The 19,067-nt window shown below is 33.9% G+C and overlaps 3 protein-coding genes across 8 annotated transcripts; 1 reads left to right on the top strand and 2 right to left on the bottom strand.

The window, feature by feature from the left end:
* Nucleotides 1–378: 378 nt before the first annotated feature.
* On the bottom strand, nucleotides 379–6,427 carry LOC11431554 (cell division protein FtsZ homolog 2-1, chloroplastic). The gene is made up of 8 exons (XM_003625764.4): nucleotides 6,256–6,427; nucleotides 5,276–6,035; nucleotides 3,528–3,827; nucleotides 3,047–3,137; nucleotides 2,395–2,519; nucleotides 1,516–1,608; nucleotides 897–962; nucleotides 379–822 (listed from the first exon to the last, which is right to left on the bottom strand). The coding sequence occupies exons 2-8, from the start codon at nucleotides 5,957–5,959 to the stop codon at nucleotides 697–699; spliced, it is 1,485 nt and encodes a 494-aa protein (XP_003625812.1). The 5' UTR covers nucleotides 5,960–6,035; nucleotides 6,256–6,427; the 3' UTR covers nucleotides 379–696.
* A 2,342-nt stretch (nucleotides 6,428–8,769) lies between these two features.
* Nucleotides 8,770–11,788, top strand: LOC11442015 (F-box/LRR-repeat protein At1g67190). Of its 6 annotated transcripts, XM_039827759.1 has the most exons (4): nucleotides 8,770–9,015; nucleotides 9,263–9,475; nucleotides 9,702–9,801; nucleotides 10,151–11,788. In XM_039827759.1, exon 4 carries the CDS (start codon nucleotides 10,174–10,176, stop codon nucleotides 11,431–11,433), a length of 1,260 nt encoding a protein of 419 aa, XP_039683693.1. In that variant the 5' UTR covers nucleotides 8,770–9,015; nucleotides 9,263–9,475; nucleotides 9,702–9,801; nucleotides 10,151–10,173; the 3' UTR covers nucleotides 11,434–11,788. The 6 variants fall into 6 exon arrangements, with proteins under 6 accessions (XP_039683693.1, XP_024627029.1, XP_039683694.1 ...); XM_024771261.2 differs by lacking the exon at nucleotides 9,263–9,475; XM_039827760.1 differs by lacking the exons at nucleotides 8,770–9,015; nucleotides 9,702–9,801 and having other exon boundaries at nucleotides 9,034–9,379; nucleotides 9,418–9,475.
* A 2,299-nt stretch (nucleotides 11,789–14,087) lies between these two features.
* On the bottom strand, nucleotides 14,088–18,484 carry LOC11442014 (protein ABSCISIC ACID-INSENSITIVE 5). The gene is made up of 5 exons (XM_003625762.4): nucleotides 18,218–18,484; nucleotides 15,250–16,374; nucleotides 14,894–14,965; nucleotides 14,766–14,795; nucleotides 14,088–14,640 (listed from the first exon to the last, which is right to left on the bottom strand). Exons 2-5 carry the CDS (start codon nucleotides 16,345–16,347, stop codon nucleotides 14,545–14,547), a joined length of 1,296 nt encoding a protein of 431 aa, XP_003625810.1. The 5' UTR covers nucleotides 16,348–16,374; nucleotides 18,218–18,484; the 3' UTR covers nucleotides 14,088–14,544.
* Nucleotides 18,485–19,067: the final 583 nt, after the last annotated feature.

Genomic DNA, 19,067 nt, shown 5'->3' with positions numbered 1-19,067 from the left:
TTACTAAATCTCTACCAAGTCCAAAGATAACTTACATATGTGACAAGATGGATGCATATGATGTATACGCACCACCTTGAAGGGGAGTGTTGAGATATTGAAAAGTTGTGACTATTTAGTTTTAACTTCACTATTTATTGTATTGATTAATCTTCCTTATTAATTAGGGATTAACTAGGAGACTCCAACCCATATAAATATACATTCTCCCCACATAATTTGATATGATAAACATATTTTCAGTTTTTATAATATCAACCAATGAAAGAAAAAAAAGTAAACAAAACATATATTTAAGATCTAAAAACTTGATTAAACCATCCTTAAATAACTTATTATCATAAGAACCTTTTCTGAAAGCCCGTAATTTTAAACACGAGGAAGAAATGTTCATGAATTCTTATTTACTTTAAAACCAGTAGCTTACTTGAAGAAGGCAACAAACATCTATAACAAGCCCTGACCATTACTGGTATTTTCTCTGTACAAAAATATAAGCTAACTTGTTCACACATGTCAACAAGCCTCAAAACACACAAGTTTGGAAAGTTCTTAGCTTTCATGGACAACAAGGATCTAAAATTGCTATAAAGGGCAAAAACGGGAATCTAGCTAGACCAATGTTTAACTCTACCCCTAATATTGATGCAGTGGTAAAGAAATACAAGGAATTAAAGAAGTTGGGGGAAAAGAGTATTAAGCTCTTGGATAGCGTAAGCGCCCTTTCTTCTTTAAGAATTCTGGGATTTCAACCAAACTACCATCAGTGAAAGTGGAAGATCGCCGACTGACAACGGTATCTCCTTGTGTGAGTTGATTGGCCTGCATTTTTGACAAAAACCACAATTATGGGTATGACATCATAGAGGGGGGAGGGTTAGGGGGCTAAGACATACCTGTACGGGTCTCGCTTCACTTTCCTCTTGACGCTTGAATCCAGTAGCAATCAATGTTATGCTCACCTATATGAAACCAAATGACATGGTTCACCATAGGTATACAATATACAAAAATTTAACTAATGAAAGTGCTCGTTGAGTTAACTTTTTTCATGGAATTGCACAGAAGATAGATTGTGAGTGAGAATATATAGTTACTTCTAGAACAAATTTTACATGAAACTGACTTTTCCTCAATTACACACACTTCCCTTCTATTTCGTAACAATAGAGGAGGTGTGTTTGTCATTTAAACAAACCCGACGAGAGGTGGGTGCAATTTTTCCGAACAAAAAATGGTGTTCAGTGTTTGTTTAAAAATAAAAAGAGTATAAGAGGAACCAGCCGGAAGCTAGATTTCTTTGACAAAAGTAACACAACAGAAAGAGATGATCCGGTTAAAGAATTTAGAACTTTTGTATCTAGGATTGAGTGCAGAAAATCTACTGTTTCTTGGCACACTACACCAGGGTAATGTTGCCTAATTCATTTCAGGAAAAATATTTACATAACATAGAGAAGTTCATATTCATATTTCATACAAATAACATTTAAGGGTTTACATAGTTTAACTTACCTGACCACTAAGTGATGGATCTATTACTGCTCCAAATATTAAATTGGCAGTGGGGTCTACAAGGTCGTATATAACTTCTGCTGCGGCATTTACCTGTACATAATAAAGGACCATCTTAGATACAAGAGTATGATGAATTTAATATAGAGCAGATCATGACGCAGACAGTTAGTCAGAGTTCAGAATAAAAAGTTTGTTCATTATATTTCGTTGTTCACAGCATGGATGCCAAAGCATGCTTTAAAGTTTAAACAACCATCCACTTCAAAACTCATGTTTATAAATAGCTCACAGGAAAAGCAAGATAACAGTGCTATATTAATTGGACTTGGACTAGAGGACAGAGGAATTTTTTTTTACAAAAACAAATTATATACACCAGTGTGTTTGTTTCCAAGTAATTGAGAAAAGAAAATACATCCCTGCCTGGCTGGCTGGTAATGATATTAAAGGAATATATAGTGATAGAACCAGGAGACCAAGTCAGTTAAAATAAACTTTTGGTTAACATTTAAAATTATTGGGATTTTTTTTTTAAATTCCTAAAAATAACTAGAATTTTTATATGGTTTTCCATGCATATTCTCATAAATATATGTTATAATTCTCGAAATGCCCCCTATTAGATATATGTTAGTTTCTTCTGTTCGAATGTAATTTGCATGCTGTTGTAAGGGGGGAAATCTAACTTAATTCAGTGCATGTTGCTCCTGACCACTTCCCATGATCCTTAGATCATCTAAATTTTGAATCAACAGAGGGAGAATAAACTTGTAAAAAAAAAGGAGAGAGAAACATCCTGTGAACGGAACTAAAGATGTAACTAACAAATATTTAACAAAGGATAAATCTGTAAGGGTCAGAGGGGTAGCCAGCTACCTCAAACAAGGTCAGATCACTTCCACCAGTTATGTTCCATACAATTCCAGTGGCCCTCTCTATACCAATATCTAGTAAGGGCGACTGGATAGCATTTAATGCAGCATCTCTTGCCCTCGTTTTCCCTTCAATACAAAAAGAAGCTAGAGATAAATTTCAATGATACATGTAACCATGGACAATAATAATGTGCTCATCAGTTCTGACTAAGCAAAGGGTAATACATTCATATTTTAGTCAGGTAACAGAAAGTGACGTAAAAATGTGAAATTTTCTGATTGAAGAACATTAAAGCATATTCACCATCAACATGTGTGCATCTCCATGAATTTTGAAGTGTGCATGACTCATGAGAGTTAATTTTGCAACCTTTAAATTGTTTTGTTTGGATTTCTTATGTCAAAGAATAATTTCATTGCAATGCCAGCTATCCTCTAAAACAACTTTGGCCGTAAAAACCTTCAGTTATAGACATGCACACCATATGATATGCGAATATAACATTTGGTAGTCCTATATAATTTGAGTATTACACCAAAATCTACATGTATTATGTAAGCGAACTATAGGTTTCAGAAATATTATTTGGGTCAAATAGAAGATCTGGACTCAGGAGCAGTATTGCAACCCCAACAGCAGTTTGCATACATACCAGTTGCAGTTCCTATCCCCATAAGTGAAGAACCTGCATTAGCCATTATAGCTCTAACATCGGCAAAGTCGACATTCACCAACCCGGGTATCTGCATTTAAATAACAAAATTCACAGGCATTTATAATTCAAAAAAAGACACCTTCAGCTTTGAGCCATGGGGAAAGTATTATCAGGACATCTTATTATGTTGTTTTATCAAAACGCATCTAAAACTGATAACAAAAAATATATCAATTTAGTTAATACATAAACTAATGGTAACACAATTTTGAACGAACATAATAAAAAAACTCAACAACCAAATGTGGATCAGGGGACTACCGGATATGTCAAAACTCAAAATAAATAAAGATGCAATTAGGGTTCCCTCTCTTTCATCCTTTTACTAGTATACAATCAGAATTTAACGTGAAAAAACTAAACAAAGCGACAACAGAGAGGTATCAGTTCATGTCCAAAGAAATTTATGATTCCATACCGTAATAATATCAGAAATGCCACGAACACCTTGTCGAAGAATATCATCAGCCAGATTGAATGCTTCAGTTACAGGGGTAGACTGAGAAACTGCAGTAAGCAACTTGTCATTTGGAATAACTATCAGGGTATCAACATTGTCTCTTAAGGCTGCAATTCCTTCTTGTGCTTGAACTGCCCTCCGCCGTCCTTCAAACGAGAAAGGGGTTGTGACAATACCAACAGTTAGTATACCCATTGACTTTGTGATACCAGCAATAACTGGGGCTGCACCAGTACCAGTTCCTCCACCCATTCCAGCCTACATAAATAAGTTTTGATTTTCAAATTTATCAAAATATACCAACGAATAACAATTTGGAACCGCAGCCGTGTCTATTCCCAATTCTGAAAAATCCACAAAGGCATTGACTAAAAAAAAATCATACAGACTAGAATTTCATACACATTTCAATAATTCGTCTTCTAAAACCCATAAGGAATATCACATAAAACTAATTTAAAAATGCACAGGTTTCATAAAAAAATTATATTATAGTCTAATAAACTATATTTTGAACTTCAGTCCATCACAGTATTGGAAATTGCAAATCTCTTCCATTTTACAAAAAAGCATAATTTTGATAATTTAAAGTGACATCCTAGGGAAATGATATTTCGATAGCAGATTTAGATAAGTTGACAATCTAAGTGTAGTCATCTGTCATGAAATATACTCTTTTGAGTTTCGACAAATAAACAAGTGAAGGAGAAAGTGCCTTTTAGCACAAAACGAGCTTCCAATTGAAGTGGAGATGCCAGCAACCTAGTTGTATGGGGATTGATGTATACGTCATTTTATAATTTTTACATAACGTTTTTTTTTTGGTCAAGTAGCCACTGCCTAGTGGCTATAAATTCTCTTTTTAAGGAGAATAAGTGGGGCGTCCGGGGTTCAAACCCTGGCCCCTGCATATATTAGGCAATGTCCCTACCAACTGAGCAAAGCTCACGGGGACACAAAGTTATTATATTACTATGAGCGAAGTTGTTGTATATTGTAAGGAGTTGAATCAATTTTTATACATTAGAATTCTCATACATAAGCATGCGCCTGGGTTGATTTCATTTAAGTGAAGAAGTTTGGACTGACAGATATCCTGATACTAATGATATTTTTGTTTTGACAGTACAAACTTTTGCTTCACCCCCTATTAAGTACCCCCCTCAACAAAAAATCCATCAGTCTAGTATTATTTAAGACTGAACATTGAAATGAAAGAGATAAAAAGCCTAACTTATAGTAGTTCAGAATAATCTTGAATTCTAACATTTTGAAGAAATGCAACAGTACAGAACAAAAAAATGATTGACATGAATGGACAGATAAACAATGCATGATAAAGTATAAAGCTATGATAACTCAGATCAAACACTTGAATACTACCACAGAAAAGGCACGTAGAAAAGAGCACAGCTTCACAATGAGCCAAATAGATAACCCCTTTATGGAATACTGAGGCCTATTTCTCCTCACACTACACAATAGATTACCACGCCCATTCTTTCCTACCAATCATGTATTACTATTTACTCTATTCTACTGAGTCCTAAATTGACGGAAAAAATTACTTCAGTATTATAAGAAAGCGTATAAATCATGTCAACGCATGGTAATGTTCAGAAGTATGCAGTATACTAAATATATAATTCATAATGTAAAACTGTAATGCAGAACAGCCATAATGGAAGGAAAGTGGTTGAACATACAGTAACAAAGACCATATCAGCTCCATAAACCGCCTCTTGTATCGAATCTTTACTTTCTTTAGCAGCATTCATACCAATCTCCGGGTTGCCACCAGCACCAAGACCTCGTGTAAGCTCTTGACCAATTGGCAACCGGTTCTCAGAATTGACAGGCGACATTCTCATAGCCTGAACATCAGTATTAACAATCCAAAACTCCACACCATTCATGGAACTCTCAATCATACGATTCACAGCATTCGATCCACCACCACCCACACCAATAACCTTAATCTTCGCTTCATTATAATTACTCGGAGTCAAATTGTCTTCCAACCCTTCCATCACATCACCACCGGACGTATCCTTTCTCGGACGCGTAGAGTTGTTTAATCCACTGCTTCCTTCTCCTCTAAGCATTGAAATCTCAGGATGAAGATCCAAAAAAGGGTCTTTGCTATGATGATAAGGACTGACACTGTGCGAATTCGGTAACCCTGTCGACTTCACTTGAAACAAACCACACTTTCTGTTGTTAACGCTAGAAAATGCAAACTTATTTTCGTGAATTTTGACGAAACATGATTTGTTAATGTGATGATTTTCTAACAGTTTTCTTCCTCCATTAACAGCGAGTACCCCTGCTGAATTTCTTGAATTCGTAGGTGCAAAACAAGAAGCCATTCTTACAGTATCCAAACTCATAAGTGGTAATTAATGTGTGAATTTAGAAAAATCAGAAATTCAAAGTGTGGAGGATGCAATTCGGTTGCAGTAGTACCTGTTAATGAAAATAATAATAATAATAATAATTGAGATATTATTTAGGGTAAGACAAATATAATTAAGTAACTACAGTAAGGTGTAACTGGTAGAGAGTAAAGCGAATTAATTGTACTGATAATGATAAAAGTGAATGAAATGCAGAGAATTGAAGAAGCGTGGTGCGAATTGATAAGTGAGAAGTAAAAGTGGTAAAGAATTGAGAAGAGAAGAAAAACCTGAGGAATGGATTGAAGATGATGTATTGGGAAAGCGAGAGTAACATTCGAGTGAGTGAGTGAGTGAGTGATTGATGGTGGAACCAAAGAAAAAGAGGGTTTTGTTATTTCACAACAAACACGGTCTATTTTCTTAGCTGTCCATTGTTCTTGATAACGAAATGAAAATGTGGGGTGACTCACGTTCTTTTCTTTCATTTTTATTTTATTTTTATCATTCACGAACTCGTAAATATTCTCTTAAACTTACACTATATACAATCGACGTTCGTTACATCAAATAAAATGTGAATAACTCTTATCTTTTCTTTTTTGAAACGAAACAAAGAGCGTTTTGTATTCTTTCGGTGCTTGAGACAATTTTGTCTTCTCAATATTATATTACTATAGGTATGAAATTGACTATAAAATGACTAAATTTTGAGATTTGTCTTAATTTTGATGAAGACATGTTATTAATTTCTCTTAAGAATATGTGAGACATAAAAAGTGAGTTTTGTCTTTCTAATAAAATATTTTCATATACAAGATTTTGAGATCGAATACATTACCAATTATTTAAATGGATCAAATATTTTACTATTTAAATCAATTCATTGCATTGGTAATTCACCTCAACTTTTTTTGCATAAAAAAACAATACTATGTAGTATTTGTGAATATATTTTACATATTAATGGTGTCATAATATTATATTCTTGTGTATATTTTTTTTATACCAACAAAACATTTGTGAAATTGCTTTTTTTCTTTTTAGTCTACCATATATTTGAACCTCTATAGGAGATAAATACCTTAAATAAAATAAGTTTCTTTCTTTTTTAAATGTATTGTATTTAAAAATAAAAAACTTTGAAGGTTTTATATGTATTACTTTTTTTTTCTTCAAATAGTTTAGTAGCTATAAATTTACATCTTAAAATGAATAAATAAAATGCTCAGAGACTCATGCATATATTATGCAATGTCTCTACAAACCAAGTTAAGCTCTCAAAGAAGTTGCATAACCTTTTATCTATTAAACTTATTATTATGATCAACTTTTTATAACCTCATAATAACTCCATTACTTTTTTCCCTTTCTTTTTTCTGTTTTACATATGTTCTTTCAGAGAAATTAATCTTATTCAAAGTGTATCAAAAACTAAATATAAACATTGGTAGGAGTCTAACATATTTTTCTAGACAACTTTGGTTGGTAATAACTTCTCGACTTTATTTTACATGTTAATAAGGAATGATTAGATGCAAATTTTTAAAAGTCAAAATGATACAAATAGATTTTTTGAGAATCAACTTATGTATATACTTTTTTTTGTTTCTCGTAGATTTTCTCGACTAGAAATAATTTTCTCCACGGTATGTGGATACATCTCTTAGTCGCAATTCAAACATTTGTTATGGAGTGTCAACAGCCGTGAAGTGATTATTATGAGATTCGTTATGGAGTGTCATCTAATCATACGATGATGAAAGATTCGAAGAAAAAAACCTCAAATTGAGGGAGGATATAAAATCATGAAAATTATGAAACAAGGAGACCAATGACCCGATTTTAGAAATACATAGATTAAAATTTTAATTTAGGCAAAATAGAGAGACCAAAAATACATTTAAGTCTTTATAGTACTACACTTATCTTGCTATATAAATGTTTTCAAACTTCCCTAAAAAAATGATGTCAGACTTGAAAATTAGTCGAGTGATTGACTAAGAGTTCTTAACTTCTCAGTTGTGATTCACTTTTAAATTTCAAATGGCTACGACAAATGAATGAATTATGTCTTTCAGCTGTGAGTTGCGAAATTTCTCCAAAGAGTGTTAAGAATTGTGTTTTTTTTTTTTGCGAGGTACTAAACTAATGATGCACAAGCAGAAAGATAAAGAATAAAAATTGCAAAAAATAACTTGTTTGATTGACTATGTGCGTCTGAGTAATTTGCACAGTGTGGCACATATAGACAAAGTTAGTCCTGATGGCGAAAACATTGCGACCTATAAAATTTAACCACAATTGACTCTTTTCCAGTTTCTGCACGATTCTTCATGTTGTTGGGTGTACGTGGTACCGTACGTTGGCTAATTCCCCCGTATCTTGCGACATTTCCATTTCCCTTTATCCATGCATGTGTTATGGACTTAGATCATGCCTCTTTAAAGATATTTGTTTTGATTAATGACTCTATAACCATGGAACACACACAAAATGTTGAATAGTCAAGTTCCACGCGCCTTTGACCTGTCATGACATTTAAAAAGCATATGTGAACCGCATTGAACTTTGGAAAGATTCACATGTCTCATATTCACACACTTTTGATTAAATTTTATGAGATTCGACTAAACCTTAATTTAGCTAAACCTTATGTCACACCATTTACCACACGTGTTTGTTATGTAGATTTTTTATTTTTTTTTTTCAAAAATGAAGGATAAATGCCACATATAACTAAAGTTTTAAATTGGATCTATGTTACATTAGCAAAAATGCTATAACTTATAATCAAATTTGGGTCAACGATTTTGAAATTCCGCAAACCAAATACCCATGAAGCCTCCTATCACATGAACTACACGAATATTTCCCCTGATTGGACTTGTAATACCAATGGGGAGATTATCGCTTAAATCAGTATATTCCTTCATCATGAATAAAATCACACCCGAGATCAACGTTTCTAAGTTGTTTTAGTCGATTTGGACGATCCGCTTGTTTCTTTGGAAGCTGGCCTATTGGAGGCTTTTGATGAATGAATTAAGGTACAAGATGCATATCTTTGATAAGGATAACCGTCCTGAGATTTCGCTTAACCCTATAGTAACCGCAGAGGATCCAATCCTATATTAAGTAGATTTGGGCGATTTTACATGCTATAAACCCACCCAATATATATATATGTTATAAACTCTGGCAAGATATTTCACATATATCATATATTTCAGAGGTATTTCGAGATATCTGATTTGTTATTTTTTTGCTGTGTTTTAATTCATTTCTTCTTCCTAGCACGTGACATCATAGCACACGTTTTGAAGACCCACCCAATTTAACTTTCCACACAGCCAAATTTTCCCTTCGTCTGAGGAGAGAGCCGCTTCTTCTTCTTCTTCCAGCTCTCTCTCCCTCCCCGTCTCTCTCCCTCCCTCTCTCTCTCTCTCTCTCTCTCTCTCTCTCTCTGATCGATTTCAATTTTTCTTTGCCGACCCTTTAATCATCCAAGTAAGCCCCTTCTAACTGTTATCTTTCGTCTAATCTTTTCCACTTTCATTTTAATTATTCAATTCAATGCTAACTTCACATCCTCTGCATAAAAAATTGGTAAAATTCTCATCTTTTTAATGACCCAGATACTATTTCACTCACATGATCTCCTTCCCCTGTCATTTCATTGATAAAGTTATGATTTTTACTCAATTAATTCATTATTGTTATATTTTTTTGGTAGGTTTTGATATACCAGACTGTTTCTGATTGATATTTTGGTTGGTTCTGTTACCTTTTGTTATTATGCAATGGATTGGAGACCCTTCATGTTGAAGTGATTGGTATCATACTATCACTTTCTATTACTTTGTATAATCTCATTCTCATGCTATTTCAATGATAAAGTTCCAATTTTTTATTTTTTAATTGAGAAAATTTTGAAGCACTGTTAGTATTAAAAAAAATAAAAATTCACCATCATTCAATCACAAATCATCATGACTTTTAAGTTAGAATATGATGAAAGTCAAACTTTTTTGATGATCGAACTGTTATAACGATTGAATCGTTATGATTAATTGAAAGTGTGAAAAGTCTTTACACTATCCCGGACCCTGCGTAAGCTGGAGTTTATTTTAATTTGTTTTTGTCATGTTTTGATGAATTATACTGTTTTTGATTGAAATACAGGTTCTGTTAAATTATTTTATGCTATGGAGGATCTTCCTGTTGAAGTGGTTGGTATCATATTATCCCATCTTGGGTCTGCTAGGGATGTTCTGATTGCATCCTTAACTTGCAAGAAATGGAGAGAAGCTTGGCAGACTCACCTCCAAACTCTTTCATTCAATACATCTGACTGGCCCCTATATCGCGAAATTTGCTCTAGTCACTTGGAAATGCTCATCACTTGTACACTTTTTCAAACCAAAGGATTGCAGTGCTTAACAATTTTCATGGACGACGAGCATGAGTTTTCTGTTACCCCTGTCATTGCCTGGCTTATGTATACGAGGGATTCATTGCGCGAGCTACGTTATAATGTGAGGACATCCCCTAATTTCAATATCATTGAGAAATGCAGCAGGAAAACATTGGAAGTTTTGACCCTGGCTAGCAATCCTATCTCGGGTGTTGAGCCGAAGTATCATAAATTTCCTTGCTTAAAGTCGCTGTCGTTGAGTTTTGTTAGCATCTCAGCGTTGGATTTGAGTCTTCTTCTTTCTGCCTGTCCGAAACTTGAAACCTTGTCTATCGTTTGTCCAGAAATCGCTATGTCAGATTCAGAGGCTTCAATAGAGCTTAGCAGCTCTTCTTTGAAGGATTTCTTTGTCGAGTCATATAGTTTTGATAAACTCATATTAGTGGCGGATATGCTCGAGAATCTGCATCTGAAAGATTGTTCCTTTGATGCTTTTGAATTGATCAATAAGGGGACATTGAAAGTATTGAAGCTTGATGATGTGAGTGTCATCCATCTTGACATTGGAGATAATACAGAAAACCTTGAGATCGTAGATGTGTGTAACTTCATATTTATGTGGCAAAATTTTTATAATATGATCTCAAAAGCGTCAAAGTTAAAAAAGCTTCGGCTGTGGAGTGTTGTTTTTGACGACGAGGATGAAGTTGTTGATATAGAGACCATTTCTGTTTGTTTTCCTAGATTGACGCACCTTTCCTTAAGTTATGATTTGAAAGATGGAGTGCTTCATTATGGCTTGCAAGGGTTGTCTTTTCTGATGAATGTGGTTGTGTTAGAACTTGGATGGACTACAATCAGTGATCTTTTCTCAGTTTGGGTAGCTGGACTTTTGGAAGGATGTCCTAATCTAAAAAAAATGGTCATTTATGGCTATGTTGCTGAGATCAAAACACATGAAGAGTGTCAAACTTTTACCAAATTCACTGAATTCATGATTCAACTAGGAAGAAAATATAGTCATATAAAGTTTGAGTTTGAATATGAGTAGGAGGTTCAGCCACATGCATTCATTGCCGTCAAAGTATTGGTTTGATCTCATCCGGCGAGACAGACAAGAAGGTACTTTCATGTTCCATGATTTTCTTGTGTCGTTTTCCTCAAGTAGCACAAGCATTGCTCAGGTGTAAAGTAAGAGATTCTTTGTAATGTAGAGATCTCTGTTTTTTTGTTTCGTTGTTGTTGTTGTTGTTTATCTTTAACTTCTACCCCTCGATCTATATTTCGAAATACCAATATAACACCATTGCAACCTAAGGATTTAAATTGGGGTCGCGTTGTGGTCCTAAATATTGTGGAGGATCTTAATCAAACAGTTTGGTTCAACCTTAATTGCATTTGATTTACAATTGTGGAGACATCAAAGTAGCTATGCTAAATATTGTGGATGATCATAGATAGTCAAATAGTTTGATTCGACCTTGCTTCGACATTAATTGCAGTCACTTTACGATTGTGGAGACAAAATTATGATGTTGCAGTCTAAATTGCGGTGTTCGTCATTTTTTAAAATCCTTCCACAATCCTTCATTTTATAGTTTATTCCGTGTCAAAGAAAAAGGGGGGCTGGGGCTTATGAGCTGTTGATATTCACGTTGCTTTTTACTGCTTCACTATACCAATAACATATATGTGATAACCTTTATAATAGAGGAATTTAATGCTAAAAAAGTTTAGGGGGAGGAATGAGGATTGAATCCATTTTAAGTAAATATTGAAGAAAAAGTTCAGTTATGATGAGTTTTGGAGACTCACCCAGGGACAAAAAGAAAGTCTTAAAAGGTTCAAAAAACGCTTATGGAGTATTAACTTACGTTTTATCTATCAATGACGTCCATCGACATTGAAACTTAAACTCACTCGCTATAAGTGTGTATTTGGTTTCTCTTCCAAAGGTGCCAATTAATTGACATGTTTAATTGTTTTGGAGTATAGTTGATTTTGCTTCCAGAATTTATTCTATTTGAAGTTGAAATTTGTAGCATCTGATTCTATAATTGATTTTTACTCATAAATTTGAAGTTCAACTCATTATTACATGAATATATCTAAACACAAATCACTTTATCTTCAATAAACTTAAAATCAGAATCAATTTACAAAATCAATTCACTCGATCAGTTTATCACTCCAGAACCATTTATGCACAAACTAAATTACTAACTAGGTCAATCCTCGTAAGCCAATCCACTGTGACTTGTGAGTCTATTATAGATAGGCTAGTACTGCATTGCACATGTTTGCTGTGTTTATTCCACATTTTCCTTTCCTGGTCTTTTACTCGTGAAAAATGTTTGTGAATACAAAGAGGGGCATGATAACATGTGCATACATATTACACTTGATCTTTACCTGATCTTTACCAAAAGCCGAGAAAGGTATATACCTTAAATAATATGTGCACATGAAATAAGTAAAATATTCATATCGATTTTATGTTATAGAGGAAAAATAAATTTACTTTGGGGTGGCATTTAGGGTGGGTAGGAGGAATTCTTTCCCACCATAGAAAAGTCTCAATTTGCTAGACAGGTGGCAGTTATGCAGGTGGGACTTAAAAAAAAAAAAAATCAATTAATTTATTTTAATGCCTTGGTTTTACACCTCCCGGTTGTCTTATGCTTCTGTTATGCACCCCCATTTATTTGTTTGTTAATTTGACCATTATACCCCTTATTTCCTTTTTTTTTACGTCAGCTCCCTTAATTTCTTTCGTTTCTGTAACATAGAATCATCCACTGTTCTCCCCCAATAAAAGCCTCACAAAGTCATCATGAATGGTAGATCTTGGTTTCATCTTGCACAATCCAGTAGCAAAATGTGTTGTAATTTTATTTCCTAGGTTCAATCATCTCCTCCCCATTTATCTCATATTCTTCGCACCTTTATAAACTTTGGATTTCTTGAAAAGCTCTGCTTAATAGAATGTGATCTGTTTTGATGCAATTGATATTAAGTTGCGATTAATTTTTTGCTTTTGGCTATCTGGTTCCGATTCTGGCATATTGAAGGTTCTGTTTTGTTGCTGTTTTCTTCATTCTTTGGTTTTTTACAGTCCCTGTGGTGTATTGTATTCCTTTATCCCCGTTATTCATTTCTTATGATGATAGTGATTAAAAAAATTGCAGGTCAAAAAGAAAAGAAAGCAGTGATTAATTTTATTTGGAAGCCCAGTAGTGAGCAGTGACTACATAAAAAAGATTGGAAGCCTAGATTCAAATACATGCAACCCAAAATAATTATAACAAAAAAGTATTATTTGTGGGGTTGGAATTTTTGTAATAGGCTTATTTACAAAAAGTTTTCAACAGGTTGCCAGCTATGAGTTTGACTGAATTTGGACCATTCACTTATAATAATACTATATCAATGGTTTAAAGTGACACTTTTTCATGGTAGGAAAGTATTCCTCCTACCCACCCTAAATGCCACCTTACTTTGGACTCTACTATGGTCTATTGTCACTGACCTTGTGCATGCGCTTGTTTTTAGCATTTTACACAAGACACATACACGTTTACATACACCATTGCTTCAAAATGATGAAGATATGGTAGTTTTTTTTTTTTTAAGGCTAAAATAAAGTATATTTTATGAAAAAAGGTATTCATCTTTCCAATGTGAACTCAGTTGCACTAAAACACATTATCCAACATACCATTCATGGCTGGTACTTCATTTTAAAAATAAGAATAATTCTGGCAATTAATTAAGAAAATCATCTCTACTTCAGTTGCATGAATGCCATTCATAGCTGGTACTATATTGTAACTCTAAACAAAAATAATCCACACACATAGCAAGGTAACTTCAAACATTAACTACTATATAATGTACAAATTAGAGTAGCTAGTTATATCATTTGAAAAGAGTCATCCATATTTGATGATTCAATCCTTGCAAACAGTGGAAAAATTTGCTCTCCAACAAAATCCACACCACCATTCCTTTGTTTTTTTTTCCTTTCTTTTTGACTGGTTTTGACTTTAGTATATTCTTCTTGGTTCTTGATCTGCATCATGTGCACTTTTCTCAGTTTTAACTACACAAGAAGATGCACTTATGCATCAAGGATTTCACTCTCTACCATGTGATGTTTTCTTCACAGATGACAACTTGTATTCCTTCTTAAGCCTCTCAGTTTCTCTTTTGCTTTCTGAGCTTTCGTTTGAACTCTCACGTTTGTTTCCTCTGAACACTGCATGAGATAATCATAAGACAGTAATTTAGATTTGATTTCAATCCATTTGATTCAAAATAAAAGGAGTTTTAATGTCTCTAAATTTTCTATGGCTAATTATAGTTTAGACCATCATTGGTTACCTGTTGTCTTCTTCTCCTCTCGAGTTCAGCCTGAAGAATAAAAGAAGCATGATCCTTGTCAGTATAATTGAATCACTAAAGAAAAACTATCAAATATTCTTATAATAGTTCATGTTGTTTGGCAGTACCAGTGCCTGTTTCAGTTGAGAATTCTCTTCTCTTAATTGATTCAGTTCTGCTTCTAATTCAACTGTATAGGCCTGCAAAAGCAACAAAGAAAAATGTGTCACAAAGGAGTCACATTAACAATATAATGGCAAATATTAAACTAGATTAAACATACTATTTCTAATTTGGATGTAAAGAGTTGATAAAAAATTGACATATTACCAATTCTTCTTAAACTAATGTTACCTTCAATAGCATATAAATATAATGCTGTATTATCTTGATCATATATACATAAGAATTTCAAATAATTCATACATTTGTGGATACATAATTTTAGATTAAGTATAATATGATTGGTTAAAATTTCAGGAACCTGTTTTCTGGCTCTAGATCTTGCTGCTGACTCTCTATTCTTGATCATCCTCCTCTGCCTTCTCTCCACCACCCTTTCAACAGGACCATCAACCATCCTCTTTCTTCCTCGTAAACCATTCATATCAATCCCAAATTGACCACCCGAGTTTTCGTTTCCAATCCCATCCGATGAAACCGGACTAACAGGTCCGCCCATTCCCATAGTTTGTGCCACTGCCACGCCATAACCGCCCGCTGCTCCATTCACCACTCTCCCTCCGTAACAAATAGCTGGCGGCGGCGGAGGATACCCCGTACCTATACTATCTCTCGTCTTACCATTCCCAACATACCCTGAACTCGAAGGTTCTCCAACTGCTCCACCTCCCTGTGCCACCGTTTGGTACGGTGGCGCAACAACGTTTAGATTCCCGCCGCCGCCAATAGCAAATGAAGCAGCCTGAGCCATTGTAGAGTTGTTGTTCGGATACACTGCGGCGTAATGCTGCTGCTGCGGCCGGTGAGATGACACTGCTGCTGCGGTAGGTGGTGGTGCTATGGCAACCGGCATACCAGACTGTTGTTCCCTAACTACCCCTGCTTTAACCAAGAAATCCTCCAATGTCATCTCGCCAAAAGTCGGCTGTCGAGGGGTAGACTCGGTATTCTGAGCAACATTGTTGATGTTGTGATGGTTCTGTTGTTCTTTGTGTATCTCAGACCAAACTTGTTCCACAGTTTTCCTGCAGAGAGGAGCAGGAATCGATAACGAATTTTGGCGAGGAAGACTTGCCTGTTTGCTAATCCCTTTCTGAGCTGCAGACAAGTTATTGTTGTTGCTGTTATTATTGTTGGATGCAGCTTGTTGTTGGTTTTCTTCTGCATTCCAAATACTACTTAGAAACTCATCCATGTTCATGGATCCGAAATTCTTGCCGCTATCACAGAGGCTGTGTTGGAACTCGTCGAGGGTGAGTGAGTATATGGATGAAGATTGCCTTCCGAGCGATGAAGAAATGACATTGTTGACGTCATTCCTGATCGCTTCTTCTCCTTCCCTTTGCAATGATTCTACCTCCCCTTGTTGCCAATTCATCTCACCTTCTCTTACCACCATATTCTTCTGCTTGTCTTATTTTCAGCACTGCACCAGACATTATATTTGTCAACACTCGTAACAAAAAAGCACATTAACAACATAATTATTAGATTAATAATACAATGTAATATGAAAAGACTTTTTAAAACACATCAATAATTTGTGAATGCAAGAATTCAAATCAATGCAAAGTTGATCAAACAAAAAACTTTGTTAACGACAAATAAGTCAACATAAGCTTTTTGTTAACAAAGAACCTTAACAAATGTTAGATTCCTTTGTCTCTTTCAAAAAAAAAAGTTAGATGCCTTTGTCAACGCATGAAAAAATGGACTGCTTCATGACAATAATACTACAATACAGCCAATTTGCTTATGTCATGTATTTAATAAGAACTTATAATATGCTGAGAAATTGTTGAGGGTGTATTGAGTAATGTTGAAATTGTAAATTTTAATTTCTTTTTTGGGGATGATTTATTTATTTTTTATAACTAAAAGACATCAAAATTAGAGCAAGTCTCAAGGTTGAAAGAGCGTTCATAGAAAATACTTATAAATTGTCCACCAACAAAATTCTTACACAATAAAAATTGAACTCACGCCCTTATAAAGTCAACAAAATTCTTACATTGACAATAAAAAAAATTGAACTCGCGCCCTTTAGAAAGTCTGAGCCAACTATTTACCAACTTGACCAACTTTTGTTGGCCATGAGGACCAATACGAATTTAAAATAATTTTATAAAGTGTATAAATAAATAGTTTTTTTTATGAGTTTTAAATATGTAAAATTATTTTGGGGTGGGGCTACACCTATGTCACACTCAATTCATTTTCCTTTTTATATAAAAAAAAAAAAAAAAAAAACAGTGTCAATAAGTTGGATTATTTTTTTCTCCCCTCCAACTCCCTCTATTATTTGGGTGCATTTCAAGATGCCTCTAATTCTAATTTAGATTATTTAATATTATCCAAACATGATCAATTGTTGGTCTTGATTCTCGAGTTCACTGAATTTCACATAGAAAATCCAATATTTGATCAGAACCAGCTCAAAAGTAAGCAGAAACTGCACCACCATCGCTCTATCAATGGAATAATTGAATATCGAAGCAACTACTACTTTTATTATTCGGTACAAAAAGAATGCTTCAGTGCAAAGAAAACTTCACACTTCAGATCTATTTATGACAACATATTATTTTAAAAAACGTAATTTACTTGGGATAATGTTAAATTTTATCAAATTAAATAATTTTTTCTGCTAAAAATGTTTTTTATTTTATTTTATATAATTATAGGTTGACAATTCTTAGGCACATAAAGTTGATTTACTCTTCCAACTAATTTTTCTATACTCTTCATTAAGTAGAAGAACTATCAAATTCAAAAGCACTTGATCCTATAGCTACCTTATAACTTGAATTTTATTCTAGAGAATAAAAAGATTCTTTATTCACATGCATTAAAAGTACAAGGGTTGTTTTTGGATGATCGGTTGAAAAACTATAATAAATTAAGTTGTGAGGAATATTTGGTGGGTGTAGAAAAGGATTGATGTTTGTACACAAAAGGAAAAGAATGTTGCCTCATTTGGAAATGATTTGGTGGCCAAATGAAGGAAGAGATAGAATAAATTAATCTATAATAACAAAATAGCATATTTAACTATCTACCAAATAAAATAAAATAAAAGCATATTCTCTAAACTACAAAACTCAAAAACTCAAATGCTTGCACTAATTAACGTTCAAAATTATAGGTAATCCAATGAAATCAAACCAAAAACGTTCACAAAGTTTCCATGCATATAACAAAATATAGAGAAATAGTATATTGATGAGATCATTATTTCCTTTGAATCAAACTTTTGGAGAGAAATATACCTGGAAATGCAAGTTGTAATGTTAAGCTCCTTTTGTCTCAATGTCAAAAGTTTTAGAGCTTACTTAAGAAGATAGTGAGGCTGAATAGTGAGCAAAGAGTGTGCTAAAATTATATAAAAGATTTTCCACAAACGAAAGACCTGCATATATAAGGATCGATTAGCTAAAAATTTAGTAACTATCTTCGTCCATTTCGTCTAAGGGTACCCCACAAAATAAGGCATAGAAATGAATAAAAAGAATGGATGAAAGGCCGCAATAGACAGAAGAAAATTCAGAGGGCAAGTTCCCGAGTTAAATCGCATGATTTGCCACGTATAGGGCAAGTGTCGTCTCTACAAACCTGTTTGGTTGCAGACATATTTTTAGCACAACACGTATCATCTCTATATTTTTATTTTCTAAATAAATAAAAATAGTACTGTTATGTATTATTTGGACCCTATATTTTATTTTTGGTTTTCGATGTAATCCTTTTTGAAACACTTTAAACTCTATATTTTATTACATGTTATATTTTTGTTAAAAAAGATACAACAAAACTATCTCGGAGAGGAAAAATGTTTCACTTCATTTTATCAATAATAAAATATTGAATACATCTATCCCCATGAGCTTAGCTCATTTGGTAAGGAATAATGCACAATATGTGCAGGGGACGGGGTTCGAATCCCGGACACCCCACTTAAAATAGTTAATGATTGTGTACTTCGTTAGTCAAAAAAGTTTCAGACATTAAAATATTGGCTTAAACTCACTTTTTGCCCCCTAAGTTTGCAAAAGTTGCAATTTTGGCCTCCTATTAAAAAAAATGGCAAAAACAACCCCCCATGTTTTCCCTCTTTTGCAA

The sequence above is a fragment of the Medicago truncatula genome, chromosome 7 (assembly GCF_003473485.1).
Source record: "Medicago truncatula cultivar Jemalong A17 chromosome 7, MtrunA17r5.0-ANR, whole genome shotgun sequence".
In the NCBI taxonomy this organism is placed as follows: domain Eukaryota; kingdom Viridiplantae; phylum Streptophyta; class Magnoliopsida; order Fabales; family Fabaceae; genus Medicago; species Medicago truncatula.
This window is presented reverse-complemented; position numbering and strand designations above follow the sequence as displayed.